Source organism: Mustela nigripes, chromosome X, assembly GCF_022355385.1.
Source record: "Mustela nigripes isolate SB6536 chromosome X, MUSNIG.SB6536, whole genome shotgun sequence".
NCBI lineage: Eukaryota > Metazoa > Chordata > Mammalia > Carnivora > Mustelidae > Mustela > Mustela nigripes.
Window position 1 is genome coordinate 83,581,127 of NC_081575.1, and position 24,106 is coordinate 83,605,232.

At 44.2% G+C, this 24,106-nt stretch overlaps 1 protein-coding gene across 1 annotated transcript in view; it reads left to right on the forward strand.

Annotated features, from left to right (window-relative positions):
* The window catches only part of SLC9A7 (solute carrier family 9 member A7), a 139,610-nt gene that overhangs the window by 53,108 nt on the left and 62,396 nt on the right, over window positions 1-24,106 (forward strand). Inside the window, exons 2-5 of the mRNA XM_059384789.1 lie at window positions 9,918-10,117; window positions 13,234-13,311; window positions 18,670-18,746; window positions 21,542-21,654. Coding sequence (XP_059240772.1) covers window positions 9,918-10,117; window positions 13,234-13,311; window positions 18,670-18,746; window positions 21,542-21,654 — 468 coding nt within the window. The remainder of the gene's footprint in view (window positions 1-9,917; window positions 10,118-13,233; window positions 13,312-18,669; window positions 18,747-21,541; window positions 21,655-24,106) is intronic.

Genomic DNA, 24,106 nt, shown 5'->3' on the forward strand with positions numbered 1-24,106 from the left:
GGTAGACCACTCTTAGCGTGATAAAATCTTGTGAAGTATATTAAATACACAAAATAATGTATAAAACTGAAAAAGTGGAATAAACACTTTATTTACTGTCCAGCTTAAGAAACAAAAATTACCAGTTCCTTTGAACCCCCCATGTGTATTCTTTCCCAATTATATTTATTCTTTATCCCTTATAGGTACTATACTTGTATTTTTGAGTGTCTGATATATTTCATAATAAAGTTTTTTGTAGTCTTACTCTGGTTCACTTACTGATATAGGTCATCATCAATTTAACTTTAAATCTTTGTCCTTTTTTTTTGAATTGTTGTATCAATCATTTGAGTTAAAAAAATATGTATTGTGTGCCTCTGATTGAATTTCTAAACACAATACATTTCAGCATTTTCCTGAGTAGGTACTGTTTTAAAAGCATTAATGAAAATTAATCTTTTGTCTGGCTCCATCAGTTCTGATCAGAGAGAACAGAGGTATGGTAGTTTCTTGGCTAGTGCCCTAGGAAAATACTTTTTTTAAAAAGATTTTGTTTATTCACTTGAGAGAGGAGAGAGAGAGCACAAGTAGTGGGTAGAGGGAGAGGGAGAAGCAGACTCCCCGCTGAACCGACAGCCTGACTTGGGGCTTGATCCCAGAACCTGGAGATCATGACCTGAGCCGAAGGGAGACACTCAACCATCTGAGCCACCCATATGCCCCAAAAATACTTTCTACAGAAGTCTGAGTTCATGCCGGGAGGGCAATATGGTGAAAGTCTCCTTTGGAAGATTAAGAAGAGTCATCATGATGGTGGTATAGGAAAAGAGAAGACAGAAACCATCTGTGGAGTGGTGGTTAAGGACCCTATGTTAGAGCAGTGGGACCTTAACTTCTCATCTGTAAAAGAAAGGCTTCCTAGTTGTGAGGTCAGGTGGGAGTTAGCTGCAAGGCTATTATTGGTAGTCTAGAGAAGCCCCCTGTGATTTCTCAGAAAGGCAGTATATTAGTCAGCTCGGGGCTGCTATTAACAAAATACCATAGACTGGGAAGCTTAAGAGAAATTTATTTCTCATAGTTCTGAAGGCTGTAAGTCTGAGATCAGGGTACCAGCATAGCTAAGTTCTGGTGAGGCCTCTCTTCCTGGCTCGCAGACAGCCACCTTCTCGCTGTGTCCCCATGTGGCCTTTCCTCTGTGCATGTATGCATGGGAAGATGGAGCAGGTGTCTCTTCCTCTTCTTATAAGGCCACCAAAACTATCAGATGATGGTCCCCCTTAATGACCTCACTTAACCTCTATTTCCTCCTCAACAGCCTTTCCTCCAAATTTCAGTCCCGTGGTTGGGGTGACGGGGGTTGGTTAGGGCTTCAACATAGGAAGTTTGAGAGAACACAGTTCAGCCCATAGGAGATAATTTATTTTGGTTAATAGTCTTTGAATTCAGGTGAATTCTTAAATAGGTTTTGTTTTCTTTAATTTGCAAAAATATACCTTCATCAGTTAAAACTTTGGTGAGTATGGTTCTGTTCATTTATCAAAACCCCACCTTCTCACTTGCGTGTGTCTGTATATTTGCATTTATTTCAGTTTAAGGCTCAGCCATCCCTCAGTTACTGCAGTCACTAGAGCAGCAAATGTAGTTGCTGTTGTGTACTCCAATTTCATGGCTCTCAAAGATAACTGTGCTTAGTGCGTTCGTTTATTTGCAATATTCCTTAACTTTCAGAGCCTCTAGGTACGTAGATTCTATAATACGCCTCATAAAAGCCATTGGAAGGGTTTTTTTTAACCTGTGAGAGTACTTGAATTGTATTCATTAATTTGTGCCAAATTCTAAAGGCTAATAAATGTGAGTACCCTTGGATTTTATGGCAGGTAAGAGACTGAAAATAAGTAGTTGCTTTCTTGAAGTTCAGAACTAAATATCTTTTCCTATAATTCACATAAGGTAATTCTTTTTAACAGGTGACTACTGTCTAATGTCCCCCTAGTCTACTGTCATTTATTGTGTGGCTGTGGTGGGTCAGATGCAGGAATGGCTAATGAGTGCTCACTGAGCCTTGCCCTTGTGAGAATTAGCGCTGGGTATATGGCGGGGGTAGTTAAAACAACTTCACAGTGCAGTGCAGTCATTGCTCTGACAAAATGGTCACTATGAGAGACTATGTTCTGGAAATGCCTGGTGAGCAGGGCAGTCGCATACAGTTGTATAGGTTGTGCACTGAACAATTCCAGGGAGCATCTTTCATGTGGAATTCTATGAGGGCAGCCCTGATTGTGGAGAATCCAGTCCAGTCCTGAGGTATCAGGAAGGGCTTCCCTGCCTAGAAGAAGTGACAACTATATTGTGACTTGAAGGTTAAGTAGGGCTTAACCTTGTGAGGATGATTAGGAAAGACAGCATGCGGAGAGAATTGCAGGCAGAAGCTCAGAGGAAAGATTGATGAATTTATGTCAGAGAGTAGCTGGTGTTCATCTGAAAGTTGGCTTAGCCTTTAAAGAGCAGCAAACAGGTCAGGAAAACGGGTGACAGTCCACTATAGTAACCTTTGTAGGCCTTTGGCAGTTGACTTGAATTTGATTAATGTGTTTAATTAAAGGGGAAATACACAAAACAGCTGTTAAAATATGTTGAGTGATGACTTAGCCAGAGGTACTGTCCTTGATTTTGGAAAATGGCAGAGTATGAGGCAGAAACAAATAAATCATTTACCTGACCTAAAACAGAAAAACAGTACTATAATTTGAAAGGTCCTTAGACCTAATCTATGAATTTGCTGGCTTCCCATTATCTTCCACTCAGACATATCTATGAATTTCATTTTAAAAGCATTTTTAAGAAAATGTGTTTAAGAATATGGGTGGTCATCTATACCATTGTTGTTCGAGGGGTTTAATTGGTGATACTCTATTCCCTACCAAAATTTTGAACCAATTGGGAGACAAAGGAACCAGGTCAAAATGTCTCATTGATTAGTGGCAGAGGTTGGAGAGTGTGGTTTAGGGGTGTGGCAATTATGGGATTACTGAGACTGTAACCCTAGATCAGGCAGAAAGAATCCCTCCAGCCCTGGAAATGTTGAGCCAGCATAGGCCCCACCTAGAATATGGCAAGTGTAATCATCCTACACTTGGGTACCATGTTGGACTCCTCTAGTTGAAAGTTCAGTCATGGAGCCTAAGTCTCCCTCCCTGGTCCTAGATTTCACTGAAAGGCTCTTCTACTCTTTCATTCTACACTAGAATGAGGATCTTCATTTTATAAAGATTGTCAGAAGGGTATATGGTATATGGTCACGTGTGGAGAAGTGCTGTATGGCACAGCAAGGATGGGAAGGTTTTGGGGTGGCTTACCCAGGAGCTTCATGGGACAATACAATGATTTTTCCCATATCTGGTTTTATTAAGCAGATATCTAAGACCTAAGATCATTTTTATTAAATTCCTAACTGTGACATTCCATATTTGGGAAACTACTTATAATTGATGGTCATCTTGAATCATAAAAATGTGTTCCATCTTGGCCTCAGTCAAATCTCTCTGGAATGTCACCTTCTGGAGAAGAGGGGCATTGGATTGGAGGTCAAACTCTTTTTTTTTTTTTTTTAATTTTTTTTTAAGATTTTATTTATTTATTTGACAGAGAGAAATCACAAGCAGATGGAGAGGCAGGCAGAGAGAGAGAGATAGAGAGAAGCAGGCTCCCCGCTGAGCAGAGAGCCCGATGCGGGACTCGATCCCAGGACCCCGAGATCATGACCTGAGCCGAAGGCAGTGGCTTAACCCACTGAGCCACCCAGGCACCCCTGGAGGTCAAACTCTTGACTGATGGGCTTGATTTGCACTATTTTAGTGTCTCATACACTGGTCAGGACAAGACAGAACTTGTGTCTTAATGAGCTATGGACTCGTTTCTTTCTTTCATCAGTCGTCCTCTATCGGGGTAGCATTACTGCCAAGCTGGCTATTTGGTGAGTCACACACAGATTTTCTGGTATATTAGCAAGAGTTATCAGCTGTGGAGCAACTGGAACTCTCACTCACTGCTTGAGGGGAAGGGGTTGGCACAAAATGGCATAGTAACTCAGAAATGGTTTGGCGGATTCCAATAAACACACACTTGCCCTGTGACTGAACATCCCCACTCTGGGTATTTACTCTAAAGAAATGAAAGTCCATTCACATAAAACCTTGTTCATGGATGTTCAAAGCAGCTTAACTTGTGCTTGCCAAAAGCTGGAAACAAGCCAGCTATCCCTCAGCAGGGGAATGGATAAAGAAACTCTTGTATATTCATACAGTGGAGTCCGAGTCAACAGTCAGAAGGAGTGTTAATTCACTACTTGGGTGAATCTCAAGGTACACAGTTTCCCAAGTGGGAATAAAATTTGGCAGTTTTTAAAAATAATAAACATAAAAAATAATAATAAACACAGATTTACCATATGACCCGGAAGTTCCACTCCTGCAGATCTATCCTAGAGAAATGAAAACGTATCTCCATGGAAACTTGTATGCAACTATCCAGAGCAGCATTATTCATAATAGCAAAAAAGTGGAAACAACCCAGATGCTTATTTGGTGAATGCATAAGCAAAATATGGTCTATTCATATGGTAGAATACTATTCAGGAGTCAAAAGTAGTGAAGTACTGCTACTTTGCACACAAATGAACCTTGTAAACATTACACTTAATGAAAAAGCCAGACACAAAAGACTACATACGTTATGATTCTATTTAGAGGGAATGTCCAGAAAAGGCAAATCTATTCAGGCAGGAAGTAGATCAGTAGTTGCCTGGGGCCGAGAGTAGGAAGGAGGAAGTGATTACAAATGGAAATGTTTCAAAATTATATTTACTTTCTTCATACACTGTGTAACTGGGTGTGGAACAAAGTGCTTTCTTTTCTCAGAATTTCAGATGATGCTTTTGAGCTCAGAACAACCCCCGTGTGCTCTAAACAAGCCCACAGTGGTAGCCAGACCCAACTGGTGATCATCTACTCCCAACTGCTCATACAGTGGAAGTGAGACCTCCTTAGAGAACAGTGCGTCCATGTACCTGTTCCCCAACTCCTTAACAAAGGCTTATTAATAGAGACATCTAAATATTACAGCAGGTGGATGGCAGTCTAGAATTACAGCTAGCTGAGCGTCGACTTGTTCAACTATCCTCCCAACAGCTTCAGTCACAAAAGCAGGAACTGGCACCTGACTCCTGGGGCCTAGTTTCTTTAATGGCCACAGGGGGTTTTTGAACCACACTTTGTCCAAAATTAAATTCCTTCCTCATACCACCAGTTTTTGGATGGGCACGTATATCTGCTGTATGTTGGGGGTGGGGGTTAGTCTTCCTTTTTTTTTTTTTTTTAAAGATTTTATTTATTTATTTGACAGAGAAAGAGATCACACGTAGGCAGAGAGGCAGGCAGAGAGAGAGGGGGAAGCAGGCTCCCCACCCAGCAGAGAGCCCGATGCGGGGCTCAATCCCAGGACCCTGAGATCATGACCTGAGCTGAAGGCAGAGGCTTAACCCACTGAGCCACCCAGGCGCCCCCTAATATCTTTTTTTTTTTTTTTGAAGTGAAAGACAGTAAACATGAACTTAATATCATAGCGATGACTCTGTTCCTTTGTGCCATGAACTACAGTGATAATAAATATGAGTCTAAGATGCTTGAGAAGTAACTCAAAGTCTACGTTGAGTTAGCAGTGTATCCTGTTGCTTGGTACCATTTTGGTCAAAACTATCAGGATGGTGTTGTCCTTGCTGTCTTCACTGTCTCCCATCTTTAAAACGGGCGCATTGGGCCCAGGTAGAGAGGGAAACGTTTTATCTGTCTATACAAACAGTATTCGTCTGTTAATAGCACTCCTAGTATGATAGTGGTGGTTACTGGGAGAGACTGTGAGGGCATTTCCTGTAATTGAGGAATGTGTCTGCAAATATAAAACTCCTATAAGGAGAAAAAAACCTCCTGTTTCCCCTTTACACAGTACTCACACCCAACACTTCTGTAACCAGATGTGTGGGGATTTTCCCACACCAAGCAGTTCTCCAACTCTCACGTGGGTAGTCACTGAGCGGCCTATGATTCAACTCAATTCTCACACTACCTGGAGACGGCATCCACTCCCACAGGGTAAGGGCTCAGTCCCACAAGAGCCCCCCCCCCAACTTCAGATGTCAGTCACAAGTCCCAGGTGGTCACCTGTGCTTCTGGCTGACCAGCTACACATCAGGGCTTCCCATGACACCCTCCTCAGGTTCAGTCATTTGTAGAATGGTTCAAAGAACTCAGGAAAGTAGTTTACTTATTTTACTGCAGGCTTATTATAAACAGATATAACTCAGGAACAGCCAGATGGAAGAGATGCCTAGGGCAAGGCATGAAGGAGGGAGTGCGGAGCTTCCGGCCTTGTGGGTGCACCACTCTCCCCGCGCCTCCACACCTTCACCACGCCAGAAGCTCTCTGAGCCTCCCGTTACTTCGGCATGGTAAATTAAATCACTGGCCATGTGATTAACTCTACGGCTTGCCCCCTCCCCTCCCTGGAGTTTTGGCTTGGGCTTTAGTTTTTCAACCCCGTAATCATAAGGTTGTTACTTTGGCAACCGACTCCCATCCTAAGGACAGTCCAGGAGCCCCCAGCCACCAGTCATCTTATTAGCATACAAAAAGACACTTATCTCTCCCGGAGGAGGATTCTGAGGGCTGTAGAAGCTGTGTATCAGGAAATTGGGACAGAGGCCAAGTATACATTTCCTATTGTAAATGACAGTATCACGCCTCCTCTTTCATTAGAGTAGCAGCCATCTTGAAGGCCCTGGGCTAGCATGGCTTACCTTCTAGTTCCCTGCATCAATAATGAGGTAACCCATGAAGAAACAGTGAGTTATGGGAAACAGCCATTGATCTGGGAGGAGCACAGTCTGCTGCTGTAAATGATTTGCTTTGGTTTCCTGATGAAGACACTGCAGTTAAATGGTGTAACAGGTAGCCTTCAGACTCTGTTATGATGAGTGTCGAAGGGCCATGGAATCGTCTCTTGTCCTGTAAAGCTTGCTCAGAAAATCACTGCCTGACCAGGGAGTGAAGAAACAACAACAACAACAAAAACAGATAGGAGCTCCATGTGGCGTGGAGAGCAACCCAGAGAACCTTGAGCAGAGCCCCACTATGGCGACCTCATCATCGTCATCCCCAGTGAGGAGCTGCGGCTGCCACAGCTGGCCCCGGGCACCAGTCCCAGCGTTGTGACCCTGAGCAGCTGTGCCACCACCCAGCGTGGCTCTGTGGGCAGGATGGAGGGAGTGAGGGCCCACCGGCAGGGACAAAAAGGTCATCGTGACAAAAGTGTCAAGAATGGTAAAATGGTTCAGTATCAGAAACAGGTCTGGTTTCATCCACAGGAATGACATGAAGCGATACATGAAGAGATACATGAAGCCATACTTGTACATGAGACTGTCATAAAGATAAAGAAGCCCCAGGAAGCACCTTCCCAGAGCAGAGGGTGAAGAAACCATGGGGTTCGATGTTCTTGACGGAGAAAAGGGTGTGGAGGCAGCAAATGTAGAGAATGGGGGGAAAGGAAGAGGACACCAGGCCCAGCTGTGCACACCTTACACCATGCAGAAACCTTCCGAGTGTTGACCAGGGTCTTCCAGGCCTCCTGTGTAGGGAGAAGCAAAAAGGGCGTTGAGAACCAGGGTACGGGAGAACAGGGTAGACGGGGACACACAGGACCCCTCAGGGTTAGAGACTGCGATTCTCTAGGACAGCCATGAAGGGGATCAGGAAACATCAAGAAGGGACCCAAGGCCAGCAGCCACCTCAGTGGCCTCCCCAACTCCAGTTAGCAGCACAGACACCCAGGAAACCCTGCCGCCCAAGCTGGCCAAGAGACCGCAGCTGGGAAGTCCATTCAGAGGCTGAGCGGGGGAGACTTAAGTGCTGGCTTGCCATCTCCCATGTTATCCCGGTTAGTAACCCAACAAGAAAGAAGAAATGAGTATGAAATGGCAGCAGGAAGACCTGAACCAAAGATTGGTGCTGAAGGCCTCAAGTGCTTGCCCTTTGACCTGATGACCAGAACGATCTGCATTACGGGGTTTTTGTTTTTTGTTCCCTGAAGACAACATCTTTTTCTTTTTTTTTTTTTTTTTTTGTGGTAGTGACCAACATGTTTTTCTTTAAAGGCTGGCTTTTTCTCCTACACCTTTAAAAGTTTTGAAACTGTTTTATATCTGGTTGAGACTGTTGAGAACCTTGTTTTGTAATAAACTTTTATAATTTGATTTTTTCATGAAGGTCAACAAGCTGCAAGTATTAATACAGATCTTTAATAATAATGATGATGATAGGGGCACCTGGGTGGCTTCGTAGGTTAAGCCTCTGCCTTCGGCCCAGGTCACGATCTCAGGGTCCTGGGATCGAGCCGCACATTGGGCTCTCTGCTCAAGGGGGAGCCTCCACCCCCCCACCCCCCACCTGCCTCTCTGCCTACTTGTGATCTCTCTCTCTCTGTCAAATAAATAAATAAAATCTTAAATAATAATAATAATAATGCAGTACTGACAAAGAGTTTGGATTAAAGAACCGTATTTTTCTAAGGGCGCCTGGGTGACTCAGTCTGTTAAGCATCTGCTTTCGGCTCGGGTCATGATCCCAGCATCCTGAGATCGAGCCCCACATCAGTCTCCCCGCTCAGCCAAGAGCCTGCTTTTCCCTCTCCCTCTGCCCACCCCCCAACCTTGTGCTCTCACTCTATCTCAAATAAATAAATAAACCTTTAAAAAAATCTGTTTTTCCATATTTCCTATATTGTTTGTTCTTCTACAATGTCTTGTGAGTTCTCATATGTCTTGGTGATAAGTGAGATTATAGAACATTATGCACAGAATATAGTAAATATAGAACTTTCTTTTTCCCATGGAACTTCCTCCATTAGTGGCAAAACGAGATGGGGAGCATGTTTACCATTCTGTCTTTTAATACCGCTAGCAAACAACAGAAGATAGAAGTCAGAAATCTTCTTCCTAAGAGAACCATAGAAAGTGTCTCATGGCAATTTATGTTTTCTTCACATATAACTCACTTTTACTTGAGCATGTGGGACTCCTGTTCAGGACCAAGGGAGCCACACTCCTTTGCTGTGGAATCCCATGCTTATCCACAGGTTTGCTGGGGTTTGTTCCCCCCTAATGGGAAACCCCACCTATGAATGGAATGAGACCTCAAGACTTGTAGCTCATTATTTTAGCTGTATCCTAGCCCACAGCTCCAAGAAGACAGCTCTACAGTCCTCAGATCAGGATCATAATAATTTGCACTGGAGTGTGGAGCTCCCCGAGAGACAGAATTACTTCCTTCATGACACGCAGCAGTTGAAATGACCTAAACAAAAGCATTTCTTTTCTTTCTGTCTCCATGCCCCCCACCCCTTCCTCTGGTGTGTGGCAAAAAGCAAGTTGCATTTTTAGGAGCAAGAAATTCTTGTGGCCTGGTCCTTGCTGGCAGATGGCCACAGGCCTGGCCTGAGGGCTGTTGCTGGTACAGATCAAAGCTTGGCAGTTCTGCTTTGTGCTGTCCTTGGCAAGAAAGGCTTTGCTTCTTATCATTCCATCTTCCTCCACCAGAAGCCCAAGAAACGAGAGACACGATCTCTTGGAGAAAATACTCAGTGCCATAATAACCAGGAAAGGTGCTGTCCAGCCTCATCCTCCTGGTGCAGGAGGGACTCATGCGGGACGATGTTAACCCTTTGGAGGGAGTATGTATCTGCTTCTAAAATACACACTTCATGCCTGGGCTCTAAGATGATCTTTGTGTTTCTTACTTGTTGCAAATTGACCATGTCATTATGTTCTCTTTCTGTCCTTCCGTAGGCCTGATGGTGGGTTTTTTTTCCCCCCTGCACTGTTTCAGGGCTCATCGTTGGGGTGATCTTGAGGTACGGCACCCCTGCCACCAGCGGTCATGACAAGTCACTCAGCTGTACTCAGGAAGACAGGGCCTTCAGCACCTTATTAGTGAACGTCAGCGGGAAGTTCTTCGAATACACCCTGAAAGGAGAAATCAGCCCTGGCAAGATCAACAGTGTGGAGCAAAATGACATGCTGAGGAAGGTGAGCTGGGGTGCACTCAGCCACTGGGGTCCTGACATGGTTTTTTACTTTCTGATTCCATGTTGGCCTCATGGAGAGAAATCCTTTCAAACTCCTGGAGCATGGGTAAATGTTCCCCGCTCCCAGTTTTGCTAGGAAGTTTTGGGGCTATGATGATGAGAAGAAAGAATCAGATGGAAACTTGAGCCTGTGAGCCTTGTCAGGATCAGGAGCTGATGTGGCCTGCCATGTTATGTAAGGGGGTTTGGACATCACCACTCAGCCTATCTCGCCACCCCCATCTCTCCTTTACTATGTCTCTTGCTATGGTTTAAGGATGGGGTTGTTTCTTTCTTAAAATAAGATGGGTTTTACTCTGGGCTCCTGAGTGGCTCAGTCAGTTAAGCATCTGCCTTTGGCTCAGGTCATGATCCTAGGGTCCTGGGACTGAGTCCTGCATCGGGCTCCCTTCTCAGAGGGGAGTCTGCTTTTCCCTCTCCCTCTGTCTCTTCCCCCACTCCTGCTCTATTAGTCTTTCCCTCTCTCAAATAAAGAAATTAAAATTTTAAAAAGATTGGTTTTACTTTAAGCTCATTTATTCAGTGTTCCCAATTGTAAGTCTTAGTTCTTCCTGGTTCTTTTGCTGTATTCTACAAATATTTATTTAGTGCCCATTCTCATGGGTGAGTGATGCCAAAGGCTTAATGAATTTTTGGAGGGGAATACCTTGTTGTCTTAGAATTTGAGTCCAGCAACTGTTTCTCATTTTATGTCGAGAGTAGCTAGAATACACAACAAAAGGATCATATATCTCTTCACTCAGGTGATTTCCAAGAGAAGCAAGATATCTGTATTTTTTTTTAAAGATTTTATTTATTTATTTGACAGAGAGAGATCACAAGTAGGCAGAGAGGCAGGCAGAGAGAGGAGGAAGCAGGCTCCCTGCTGAGCAGAGAGCCCGATGCGGGACTCGATCCCAGGACCCTGAGATCATGACCTGAGCTGAAGGCAGTGGCTTAATCCACTGAGCCACCCAGGCGCCCAAGATATCTGTATTTATCCACATATACTCTCTAACTGTATAGACCCAGGCTTATCAGCAGGGAGACTTTTGTCTAAGCTCTGGGCAATCTAGGCCTTAGGGAGCTTCTTTCATAAAGAACAAGGCTAATGTGTGCAAAGGCTTGCGGTCAAAGGCAGGATGTAGCCTGTGTTCCACAAATTAAATTCTTATTGTTTTTAGGATCTACCCTAATCCTTAAGAAAATTATTCTCAACCTGGAGCATTAAACATGTCCATCTTGTCTGTGTCCATAAAGGCAGTCATAGCGAACTCTTTGCCCTCAACCACTCATAAGAATGCCTGGGATTTTCATAAACATCTGTGAAATTAAATGCCACTGAGAAAGATACTCAGTGTAATCACCATGCTCATGGCTGTTTTGAAATGGCAGCTTGAGTCTGTAGTGGATAGGATGGGGGAGAAAAGGAAAAGAACTCAACCCATTTACATCTTTTAGATCATAATAGAAGGTGATGTTGACTTTTGCTCCTGTTACCTTTAGGAAAACGTTGATTCACATCTGTTCTGTTTAAACTTTGGCTGCATGAATCAAAGGTGGGAGAGCATACAAGGCTGAGATGATTGTTGTTAGCTGAGGGGAGAAGAGATACGCTGAGGTGGCTCCCTGCACAGTACTGGAGTAGCTGGCAGGAAACTCTCGTGCTGGTCCCATGTGACTGTGGCCCCAGCATCCTCATACTGGGTATTGTCCAAAGCCCCTTCTCATTCTGACAGTCCACATTTTTCATACTACCCCTGTCTTCAGCAAGAAGATGGAATAAAATGAAATTTGCGAGAACCATTTCTCCCAATGGTTTCTCGGTTAACATTTCCAGTTTCTGAAGAGAAATGCTGACTTTTTTTTTTTTTTTAAAGAGACTGAGAGCAGTGTGGGGAGGGGCAGAGGGAAAGGGAGAGAGAGCATCTTAAGCAGGCTCCATGCCCAGCATGAAGTCCCCCACAGGCCTCCCTCTCATAACCCTGAGATCATGACCTGAGGCAAAATTAAGAGTCAAACATTTAACTGACTGAGCTACCCAGGCACCCCCTAACTTGACTTTTAATAATTAGAGTGAAGTTTTGAAATTAATTAATTAATCAATCTACCAACATAAGCAAATTATTTAGAAAGTTTGAGGGAAATATAGACTCCTTAATTCTTTTCTGGATGTGATAAGATTTTGCTCTTTAATAGTTTCAGAGTGGTTTCTGGGTATCAAGACTACAAAGTAATTTTAGTCCCCCTAAACTGCCGAATTTTCATGGTGATGTTGAGAAATCTACTAGCATTGTTGGCAACCCTGATCCAGGCCACATCAGGTCTCCCAAAAGGCTGACCACTCAAAAGAGACTTAAATTCAATAGAATGGTGTCAAAAGCCATTCTTTGGGAGGGTCCAGAAAATTAACCAATCATAACAGCATCTTTTATTGATTTGAACCATCATAAAAGCTTGATGAAAATCAAGGTGTTTTTATTTCTCATTTAAAAAGCATTGGTGTGAAGCTTTCTGTGAGTCCTCACACTTGCACTGATCTGTTCCTTTTAAATAGGAAGTCGGAGTGCTGTGTGGAGAAGAACATGGCCTTCGACAGGGGCATCTGCGGCATCGCTCTTGTAACGAGTCTGCCATCTTTCACATTTATCTTATCTGCTTCGAACATTCAAACGTTTTAGCCATTGGCTTCAAATATTAAGCAGATATTATACCACCAACTGGTATCTTTTAAAAAAGATTTTATTTATTTACTTGACAGAAGGAGATCACAAGTAGGCAGAGAGGCAGGAAAAAAAGGGGTGAAGCAGGTTCCCTGCCGAGCAGAGAGCCTGATGCGGGGCTTGATCCCAGGACCCTGAGATCATGACCTGAGCTGAAGGCAGATGCTTAATCCACTGAGCCACCCAGCTGCCCTGCACCAACTGGTATTAAACTAGAAATTGACTTTTCTCCCTTCTCTTTTTTTTAAGCAGGCTCCATGCCTGACACTGGACCTAAACTCAGGATCCTGAAATCAAGAGTCAGATCCAGACAGCCTCCTCCTACCTTTGACTTTTTTTCTTTTTAAACTTTCAGGTAACGTTTGATCCAGAGGTCTTTTTCAACATCCTTCTGCCTCCCATAATTTTCCATGCTGGCTACAGTCTAAAGAAGGTAAGAGATTTTTGCCAGTATTTCTTAAAGCACGGGAATCTCTGTGTTAACGTACCTACATAATTTTCTAGTTTTTCCTTTTCCCACATTGCTTATTACTGTGTTCTGCACCCACTCAGAGACTATAGTTGTCTCATCATCCATGATTCATCTGTTTTAAAATCAGGAGTGCTCCTACGTCGCTGGTAGGAATGTAAACTGGCGTGGCCACTCTGGAAAGCAGTTTCATGGTTTCTTGCAAAACTGAAGTTGAAACTACCACACGACCCCATGGGTTTTTCCTGAGGATTTCCTCCCAGAGGAATGAAAACTCACGTTCACCCAGAAGCCCATATTTCATTGCTCAGAGCAATTCAATTCATAATTGCCCCAGTCCAGAAACAACCAAAATGTCGCGCTGTAGGTGCATGGTGAAACACATGGCCATACCTCAAAGGTGTTAGGCTGAGGGACAAAAAAAAAAAAAAAAAAAAAAAAAATCTCACCTCAGAAGGTCACGTACTGTATGATTTCATTTATCTAGTGTTCTAGGCAGGACCAAAGTATAGGGATGTATAGGGATGGAGAACAAAGGGTGGGTCCATGAAGCTACCTATATGATAAAAGAACACAGAACCATTCGCACACTTTGTCCCAATGTCGGTTTCCTGGTTTTGATCTTGTACTATGACTATATGAGGTCTAACTGGTAGAGGAAACCTGGTGCAGGTACACAGGACCCCTCCGTACTATCTTTGCAATTTCTGTGAATCTGTAATTACTCCAAAATAGAAAGTTTTTTTTTTTTTTTTTTAAAGGCTATCCCTCTGTATCCTACTCTCTCCCTCCAGATTTAGGTTTTCTGGACCAAAGGGTATATCCTTTTTCTGACTGCTCTGGGGGGTTCCGGAAGTGTGTAAATCTGTATGGCAGTGATTGACACGTGACAGACAGGAGGTGATTTTATGGTTTTAAGTAATGTTATCTTCTATGTAAGTGAAGAATTTGGGAACTCTGTATCAGAGCGAATGGGTGATAAATAATTTGGTATCTTAAATAACTAATCTTAATGTATCATCAAGGTCATAGTTGTTTAAAATGAAACCAAATCACTGGTTGTGAAAGCCATTCTAAGGGCTGAGAAATACTCTAGGTTCAGCAGAGCCTTCCCTGTGTCAGCCTTATTTTCCCAGAAGAAAAACAAATAACAGGCTTTGCCAGTTACCAATTTAAGTTGTTTTTGAAATGCCAGTATTTTGGGCTATCTGCTCTTAGTTCAGTCTCTTTCCTTTTTAAATAGTCCTTACAGTGGCACCGAAATAGTGGTTCTTACAGGGTTTTGCCATCTGTAATTAAGGCTGCCGTCATTTAAGCGTGTAATAACCATTCCACCACTTCGCTGTGGGTATGGAAACAGATACATTCAGACCCTTTGACCTATGCACATGTAGTTGTCATGCGGACATGAGCTTTTTTTTTTTCTTTTTCTTTTTCCAAACTTGAAAAAATATCATTGGAATCGGCTTCGATTTTGTGCTACCGCTCCGTTTGCTTCCAGGGCCCATTGTCAGGGACAGAATTCACCTAGAGAAGCCTTCATGTCTTGTGAACTCCTCCCACCAAACTCTCTCTCGGTCTCTCTCTCTCAGTCTCTCTGTCTCTGAGTCTCATGGTAACATTCACCAGTGAGGAATGGGAGGAGTAAAAATACAAGTCTTAGAATAGTACACCTTCTCATCCTGATCTGTCTTGGGTTCATATTCTTGAAGACTTTGCCAGGGCTATGCCATCTCCTTTGTCTCTTTTTGCCATCCTGAAATGGAGAAGGAAAAAGTAGGGCAGACTGAACTAGTCATGGCCATGGAAGCCGCACATGACCGGCCAATTAAAAAAGAAGATGAAAGACCTAGGATTCCACTAGTACCCAGGACTTAGGACTGGGAAGTGCTGTACTTTCCTCCCAAGAAGGGTGTGGTAGGAGTCGAGAAGGGTGGCTGGTGCAGTGAGTGTGATTCCCTGGAAAGACCCATTTTCCGGGTCTGGTGCTGCCATTTGGTGGATGTGGGGCTCTGGGTGCCTCACACCGCACCTTCGAGCCTTAGATGCCTCTCATGCACAGTGGTCCCCCAAGCACCTTTGTGATGGGGTAGCTGTGACAATTGGATGGGCTCCTCTGTGTGAAAGTACTTCGTACTCTGAAGCAGAGAGTCGAGTGCTAAGTGTAGTAATACACAAGGAAGTGACAGGGTCTACCTTTCTTGCCAAGGCGTAAAATTCCAGTTCCTATCAACAAATATGAATGGCGATGGGTAATTATGTATGTATGTGTCGTATGTGTGTGTGGCATTTTAGAATATGTTATGGGTGTATTTGGACTGGCAGATTTCTATTCCTAATTTGTGTGCATGTGTATGTGTAAGTGCTTTTATTTATATGGGTCAAAGATATCTTTGTATATCAACAAACACACATTTAAGATAACAGTTTCAAAGGCTCTAGTTCATTATCACAAATCATTCAAATATCTATTGTTGCCCATTTAAAATATTTTCATTTGTTGATTTTCAAATAAATTTGTGATGGAAATCACCCTCACATGTGCCCTGGAACAATCTCTGAGATGAACAAGACCGTGAGAGAGTCACTGGGCAGTGTGGAGTCAGCTTCTCAGACGTGCGCACTGACACCAAGCCCTCCTCTCAGTGCGGGCCGGCCCGGGCAAAGGCACACATGTGGCACGGTGGCCGCGTGGAGGGGCTGGAGGTCTGGTGTCTGTGCACAGGCTGTCTGCTTCACTCTTCAGTGGGACCCTCTGGACCTGAGCATGGGAACTCGCTACACAGACCATGAATGCTAAAAGCAGCATGCTCTATGTGCAGCCAACACTTGCACCCCCCTGCACACTGGGGCCACTCAGCTCCCCCGCACAACCACACTGCAGCCAGGAAGGCCTCCCAATGATGCTGGTCCTCCTGTACCCACGGTCTCCTGGCCAGTCCTGCCCCTGGCAGGCCTGGGAGCTGTAGTGCGCACCTGATCCTGCCCCCCACTCCCTGCATCTGCACCGCTCGACCTCCCACAAGATCCAGATTCTCCGCAAGCCCGCAGACTAGGTCTCAGGTTCAGCTCTACCTGCAAACAGTCTAAAGCACAGACCCATCTTTCCACTAACATGTGCACTGTCCTCTCCAGGTGGGTCCTGGGCCTCCCTCATGCCCAGGTCCTTCCAGCCCAGGAGCTTGCACAAGGGCACCAAAGGGTGCAATTTTCATTGCCCCTTGCTCCCACACCCAGCCTGGGGACCAAATCCAGCATGTCCTAAAATTGAGATGCCCTCGAGCATGGCATCGAATACACAGGGACAATTAAGTCTCCACCAGGCTCTAGTCCGCACCCGCTTCGTCCCTGGCCCCCACAAACACTACCAGATCTTTGGCAGCCCACACTCCCTGAGAACCGACCTCCCAGGAGGAGAATCTGCAGCTCTTACATTCCTGATTTTTTGTTTGGGCAAATATGAATATGAATTCACTTAATGGACTCAAACCACCTGTCAAGATGGTTCACCTAAACAAGAGCTGGGTGGCAAGGGAAAGCAATTCTGGTATTCAGATCTGTCCCTGGATATGTCACGAGTTTCCTTGGTCTCACGTCTGTCTTCATAGACCCCTAGCCCTCCCTGATTTAAGCCCTTGATGGAGTTTTTAAAGGCAATTACGCTCACAGTTGTTGATTCTTTTTTTTTTTTTTTTTTTGAAATCTAGCTTTTTCAAAACATGGGTGGCTAAATACATTCACTTAAAGTAAAAGACTGCGGATAGTGACTCACTTAAAAGGCAAACATAACGTGTCCGTGATATACACAGGCAGCACCCTCACTTGGTGACTGGCGGTGTGACAAGCCCTTGAACAATTCTCTTCTGAGCAGGCAGCTTAGGGGCACTAGGCATTTCTTGGCACCTTCTTCAGAGCAGCAGGGAGGGCCAAGCACTGGGGAAGGCTGAAGTCAAGGCCCCGTATCATCTGCTTAGAATACAGGCCAGAGGACACCCACAGCACTCCATGTGGTCACACTTCCTGGTGGCTGCTTAATCCAGGCTGAGTTCTTCCTAGGCCCTGTCCTTCCCTGAGGCAGTCAGCAGGCACACTGGGACTCTTTTGCCTTTTAAAATTATTTATTTTTTTTTTAAAAAGACTTTATTTATTTATTTGACAGAGACACAGAGAGAGAGGGAACACAAGCAGGCAGGAGTGGGAAAGGGAGAAGCAGGCTCCCCGATGAGCAGGGAGCCCAATGCAGGGCTGGATTCTGGGACCCTGGGATCATGACCTGAGCTGAAGGCAGACACTTAACTGACTGAGCCACCCAGGTGTCTCGCCTCTTAAAATTTTTAAATAAAGTATTCCCGGCCCCCATCAAATTAGGATGTTTTGGGGGTTTTGTTTGTCTGGTTTTGTTAAATGGTTTTGATTGGCCAAATAAAACAGCCTGTGACTTAAGGAATAAACTGTGGCTTAGGGTCCCAGCAACAGGGATTTTCCCCATCACAGTATCCCACAAGCCTAATGACTTTATGAGAAGTAAATCTCTGTGTGTGTGTGTGTGTGTGTGTGTGTGTGTGTGTGTGTGTGTTAAGGTAACCAGTGGATATACAGAAGCATTGAGAGGATTACAATTTTGCCATCTCTTTCTGAATGATTGCTAAATCTTATATTGGTATAAGTAGCTACAGATATATATATATATGTATATATATATATATATATATATACACACACACACACTTATAAATTTGCCTATCTTAAATGAAACTATTCTTCATTTCTCCATTTCCATCTCTATTGGCCCTCTTTCCCAGGCTCCACAGATTAATCAAAAAGAATATCAGGAGACACTTAAGATGCCTTGAGACCAGATACTTAGGACACAGTTTTCTGACACTGAATGAAGCGGAAAGCCCCTTAGGCATCACTTTCATACTTTATCAGTTTCAAACTCCTATCTGTAATGATCTTCTAAGGTTCACTAGACCTGGAAACAACTAGCTGAATCACTAGAGTAAAAGAGTAAAATAGTTTGGGTTAGATCTATGAAAATGGTCTACTTACACACACACACACACACACTTTCTCTCTGTCTTATTGTAACTTAATATAATCACAGTGGTTTTCTCTGAAATTTACTAAGCCCTTGCATGCTTACTCAGTGATTAAAAGCACAATGTTTATAGCTCAATAGCATTATTCTAGAGTAACTTCAGTTATTACTTGTTACAGTGGAAGCCATAAGTAAAATTTCACTTTTAAGAGACTTTTGTTGTGTTTCTTATGCTCAGTATCAAAACTCACAATGTGATTCCTGCCTCTTGTTTTATTCAGAGACACTTTTTCAGAAATCTTGGTTCTATTTTGGCTTATGCTTTCTTGGGGACTGCCGTTTCCTGCTTCATTATCGGGTAAGTTAACTCTTTGTCAGTAATAAAATTAACACACTTACCAAAGAGATGAGATCCACATGGGTCCGAGAGCCCCGTGTTTTCCCCAGCTATACTGAGATGCAGCTGACCAATCACATTGCTGTGAGTTTCAAGTGGACAGTGTGTTGAATTGATATATTTATAAATTGCAAAATCATTACCACCATAATATTCGCTACCACCTTCATCCTGTCACATAGTTACCATTTCTTTCTTGTGATGAGACCTACTCTCTTAGCAAAATTCAAGTATATGACACAGAATTATTACCGACAGTCCTCATGATGTACCTTAGGTCCCCAAACTTGTTACTCTTCTAACTGGAAGTTTGTATCTTTTGGCCAACATCTCCCCATTTCCCCCATCCCCAACCCCTGACAACCAGCAGAGTCCAGGATTTCGATGTTTAGGATGATGGTGGTTAAGATCTAGAGCCACGTCATGCAGTGTGGTAGCTGTTAGCCCTGTGTAGCTATTCAAATTAAGATTAAGCTAATTAAAATGAAATAAAATTTACACCTAGTCCCCAGATCTTGTTTCCTGATAACATCCTACAGTAAAAAGAACCAGGGGCCCCTTGCAGAAATGGCTGATTTTAGGGCTGGGGCAGCAAATATACAAGATAAGAATGGAGCATATCGTCAGGCCAAGAAATAAGGAAGCGCCCAGAAAACAAACAAACAAAAGGACATGGGGCGTGTCAAAGAGGCGCAGAGCCAACCTGAAAGCTCCCCTAAGGCCAGTGGCCAAAGAACGACAAAATAAATAACATTGTACTGGACCCAGACTATAAAGTAAACATTTGAGTCTTGACCGATGTTAATAACTGATTGGATGAATAAATACATGGCAGAGAAGTGACCCATCTCCTGCACAGAAGAATTCCAAATAATTTATGTTGACCCCCGGCCCTCCCAGAGAGGGAGCTTACGTCCCCTCCTGCTTTGGTTGCAGGCTGTGCTTAGTGACTTTGTCCCACCAAGGACAGCAGGGGAAAAGGAGGAAGAGAGTGTAGCTTGCTGGTGGGGAGAGCCTGACAAACACCATGTTGGCTAGATTATCAAGGTCAGCAGCCATAGTGGCAAATCATGCTGGGATGCTGCACCCTCAGTGTTTGTGATGAGAGTGGCACTTTCCATCCCCAAAACACGTCACCTTGGTGTAATCGTGAGAAGGAAAGATCAGCCGAGTCCAAGTGGGGACACATTCTACAAAATACGCTACCAGTATTCCTCAAAACTGCCAAGGTCATCAAAACCACGCAAAGTCAGAGAGACCATCCCAGCCAAGAGGAGACTACAGAGACACGATGACTAAGTGTCATGTGGGATCCTGGATGGGATCCTGGAATAGAAACGGGACATTAGGTAAAAGCTCAAGGAAATTGGAATAAAGTATGGACCTTATTTACTTTTTAAAAAATGAGCTGGAAAGCTGGAGGAGATAAAAGGCCAAGGGCATTTTGTGTCATCAAAATAGGAGAGGCTGGGACTTCGTCCTTTAAGAATGACAGATTAGCTAACTGGTATTACTGGCAAGATGGGGAAAGATTGCCAGAGAGCAGCCCGGCACCCAAGTCTGTTTGTGGTCAAAGGAAATGGACAGGCAAGTGTAGTTTCAGGGAAAGTCTGAAAGGAAGGGGAAAGAAGCCTTCGACGAGCAATAAAAGGCAAATCACATCTGTCCCACAGAGTTACTGGGAGTCAAAGTTGAACTGTTTAAGTGTCTGGAACAGTGCCCGGGCCCCAGTATGGAAGCATTGAGTTATACCTATGTACTGTCCAAAGGATTCCATTCTGGAAATAGTTCCTGAGCTCCCAGCTTAGTCAGTCTGTTGCTCTCGGTGCCCAGGATACAAAGGTGAGCCACAGAGTGGTCCTGACTGGCAAGAATAGTATTATTAGAGTGTTAGCTGTAGGGTACAGTGAATCCATTCTGGGGTTATTTTTACTCCTCTAACCCCTGCAGCTGCCCTCCCCCCACACCCTTACTGACATGCACCAGGCCTTTTAACACTCATCACTCCTCCCATTTTGTAAGCTCTCCTGTAGGAAATGTGCTCTGGCCAAGTGGAAATATTTAACTCAGGAATCTATCTTGGACCATGTCACATCCTGCATGGCACGAGAAGGGCCACCGCTGGCCTGCCCCAACCCCTGCAGAGAAGGCAAGGCTGGATACACCGACGGGTGCACTGAGATTTTACTAGGACATTTACAGCGTTTAGTTCCTTTTTCCTTTGTTTTCTTTCTTTTTTTTTTTTTTCAATAATTCTCGGCAAAGAAGTTTGGTCGCTTGGACCTTCACAGCCTGCCCATGTTTGTTTTTCTCTCTAACTCGTCCAGCTCTCACTCCTTTGCACAGCTTTAAACACACCGCCTTACAATCCCGTCAGTTTTGTTCAAGCCGTTGAGTACACACCGTGAAGCGCGCTTTCCCTTCCCTTCCCCTCGATTACCCGGTGGCTTCAGAGGCCTTAAGGTTGTTGCTAATCGAGGGCCCTACTTGATAGTTGGAAGTAACCATGGCTTTAAGAAATGGAGTGGTGTTCACATGTTTCAGCAAGAGGTCGTTAACGACGCACCATTACTTGGTGCCAAAGTCTTATTTGCATGCGTTCCTGGTAAGTGTCCAAGGACAGCAGCTGCCCAGGGTTTTCACTGATCACCCGTAAAGTACAGTACTGGGGGCTGCTCTGCTCGCATGTGAGCCACTGTGCTCCATAAGGAGGGTTTTCGTTTTCTCTTGTCACACACTCTCCCTCCGCTCCACAGAAATCTCATGTACGGTGTGGTGAAGCTCATGAAGCTCGTGGGGCAGCTCTCGGACAAATTCTACTACACAGACTGTCTCTTCTTCGGAGCCATTATCTCTGCCACCGACCCAGGTATTCGGCATTTTTGGCTTTGTCATTGTGACATTCCATTATTTCAATCTTAAACCATTCAGAGCAACCAGTAATTTTGGTCACAGTAGGGAGACTGTACAGTCAGCATGGAATGGCGGGGGAGGAGATCAGGAAGTGGTCTAATAGTTAGATGGCTTTATGAAGGGTATGTGTTTCCCTTTTGTTTTTACTATTATTATTAAGATTTTACTTATTTGAGAGAAGGAGAGACCACATGTGTGTGTGCACATGTGCATGGGTGGGGTGGGGGGGAGAGTCAGAAAGGGAGAAGCAGACTCCCCGCTGAGCAGCAAGCTAGATGTGAGGCTCGATCCCAGGACCCTGAGATCATGACCTGAGCCAAAGGCAGAGGCTTAACCCATTGAGCCACCCAGGTGCCCCTTTATTATTTTTGTGTTGTGCTAAAAAATACATAACGAATTTTACCATCTTCATCATTCTTAAGTGTGTACAGTTCAGCAGTGTCTGTTCACACTGTTGTGCATTCAACCTCCAGAACCTTTTCATTTTGCAAAACTGGAACTCGGTATGCATTAGACAGTAACTCCCCCATTTCCACCTTCCTCCAGTCCCCAGCAAGCACCATTCTTCTCCCTGTCTCTGTGAGTGTGACTATGGTAGCTACTTTATAGAAGGTGGAACCGTACAACACTTGTCTGTGTGTGTGTCTGGCATGTATGAATCCATGTAATGTCTTCACAGTTCATCTGTGCAGTAGCACGTGTTGGGGCTTCCTTCCTTTTCCAGACCCAATAATATTCCACTGCGCATCTGCACCACATTCTGTTTACGCATCTGTCCACGGTGGACACTTGGGTTACTTCTGCCTGTATCTCCCTTTTGTCTTTCATTTTTGAATGTCTAATATGGCCATAATTTTTACACTTTGACTATCTTCTTCCTCAGTATTGTGCTTTCGTCTTCATCGAGGAAATCATATCATTTCATATCATTTTCATTTAAATAAGACCTTTTCTTTTTTTTTAAATTTTATTTATTTATTTGACAGACAGAGATCACAAGTAGACAGAGAGGCTGGCAGAGAGGAGAGGAAGCAAGCTCCCCGCTGAGCAGAGAGCCCGATGTGGGGCTCCATCCCAGGACCCTGAGATCATGACCTGAGCCAAAGGCAGAGGCTTAATCCACTGAGCCACCCAGGCGCCCCTAAATAAGACCTTTTCTTAATGGGCGTGCACACCAATACCTGCAGTGACTGTACTGTCCTTTGTAAACTCTTTTTTTGCTCAGTGTTCCTGCATAACAGCACACCGTGGCCTGGTTCTGATTCATAACTCTCTGACCTTGTACTTTCCAAGTGTCAGTCAAACTATTTCTTTAAAGTGGAATCATACATGCCAGACACACACACAAACAAAAAAACCTCCCTTCTCCAAGTTGGAACCTACAATTAAATCAGTTCACATAAAGCAGTTCTAGCTAGTCCTTCCTCTGATGTCAACCACTGAGAGGACATTGTAGGCAAAGAACGTACAGAGAAAAAGATGGTGCTGTCCCGGTAATGGTGGTGCAAAGACCTTCTCACCATCGGGGTGCCCTCTAACATTCTGGATAGTAATGGTTTTAAAAATACTAAGAATCTCCCCACCACACAACTGCACCATGCCTCGTGGGGAGTCCTCCAGATCAGTGCAATGATAGACATGGTCTGTGTTCTGTGCCCAGTCTGGTATGGCAGCCAGTAGCCACATACGGCCACTGAACCCTCGAAATGAGGGGTAGTGCAACTGAAGAACTGACTTTTAAATTTTATTTTGTGTTAAGTAATTTGAATTTAGATAGCTACACATGCTGGGGCTGACAGTTGTGTGGCTCTGAAAACTGCCACTGTTCCAAAAACCATTGACCTCTCTTACTGCCATACTTTATTCCAAACACTAAGTAAACTGGTATCAAAGACTTGGCTGGTTGAAGCACCCTGGGTTTGGAAAAAGAGTGCCGGGGGCACCTGGGTGGCTCAGTGGGTTAAAGCCTCTGCCTTCGGCTCAGGTCATGATCCCAGGGTCCTAGGATCAAGCTCCACATCGGGCTCTCTGCTCAGCAGGGAGCCTGCTTCTCTTCCTCTCTCTCTGCCTGCCTCTCTGCCTACTTGTGATCTCTCTGTCAAATAAATAAATAAAATATTTTTTTAAAAAAAGAGTGCCGGGAGGTGGAGTCACAGGTGGAAGTTTGAGTCCGAGACCCTCCATCCACTGACCAGGTGGGCCTGTGCACACCTTCTCTCCTCCGTGTCAGTTTCCTCATTCAAGAAGTAGGATTAATGATACCTATTTCCCAGGGCTATCATGAACATTAAATGAACGAACACATGTAAACCATTTACCATAGCATCTGCTAATCACGTCGGTCTCTATCCACATCTGGCTTAGGCAGAGATTTTTAAGACAGGTGTTTAGTCTCTCTGAAAACTATA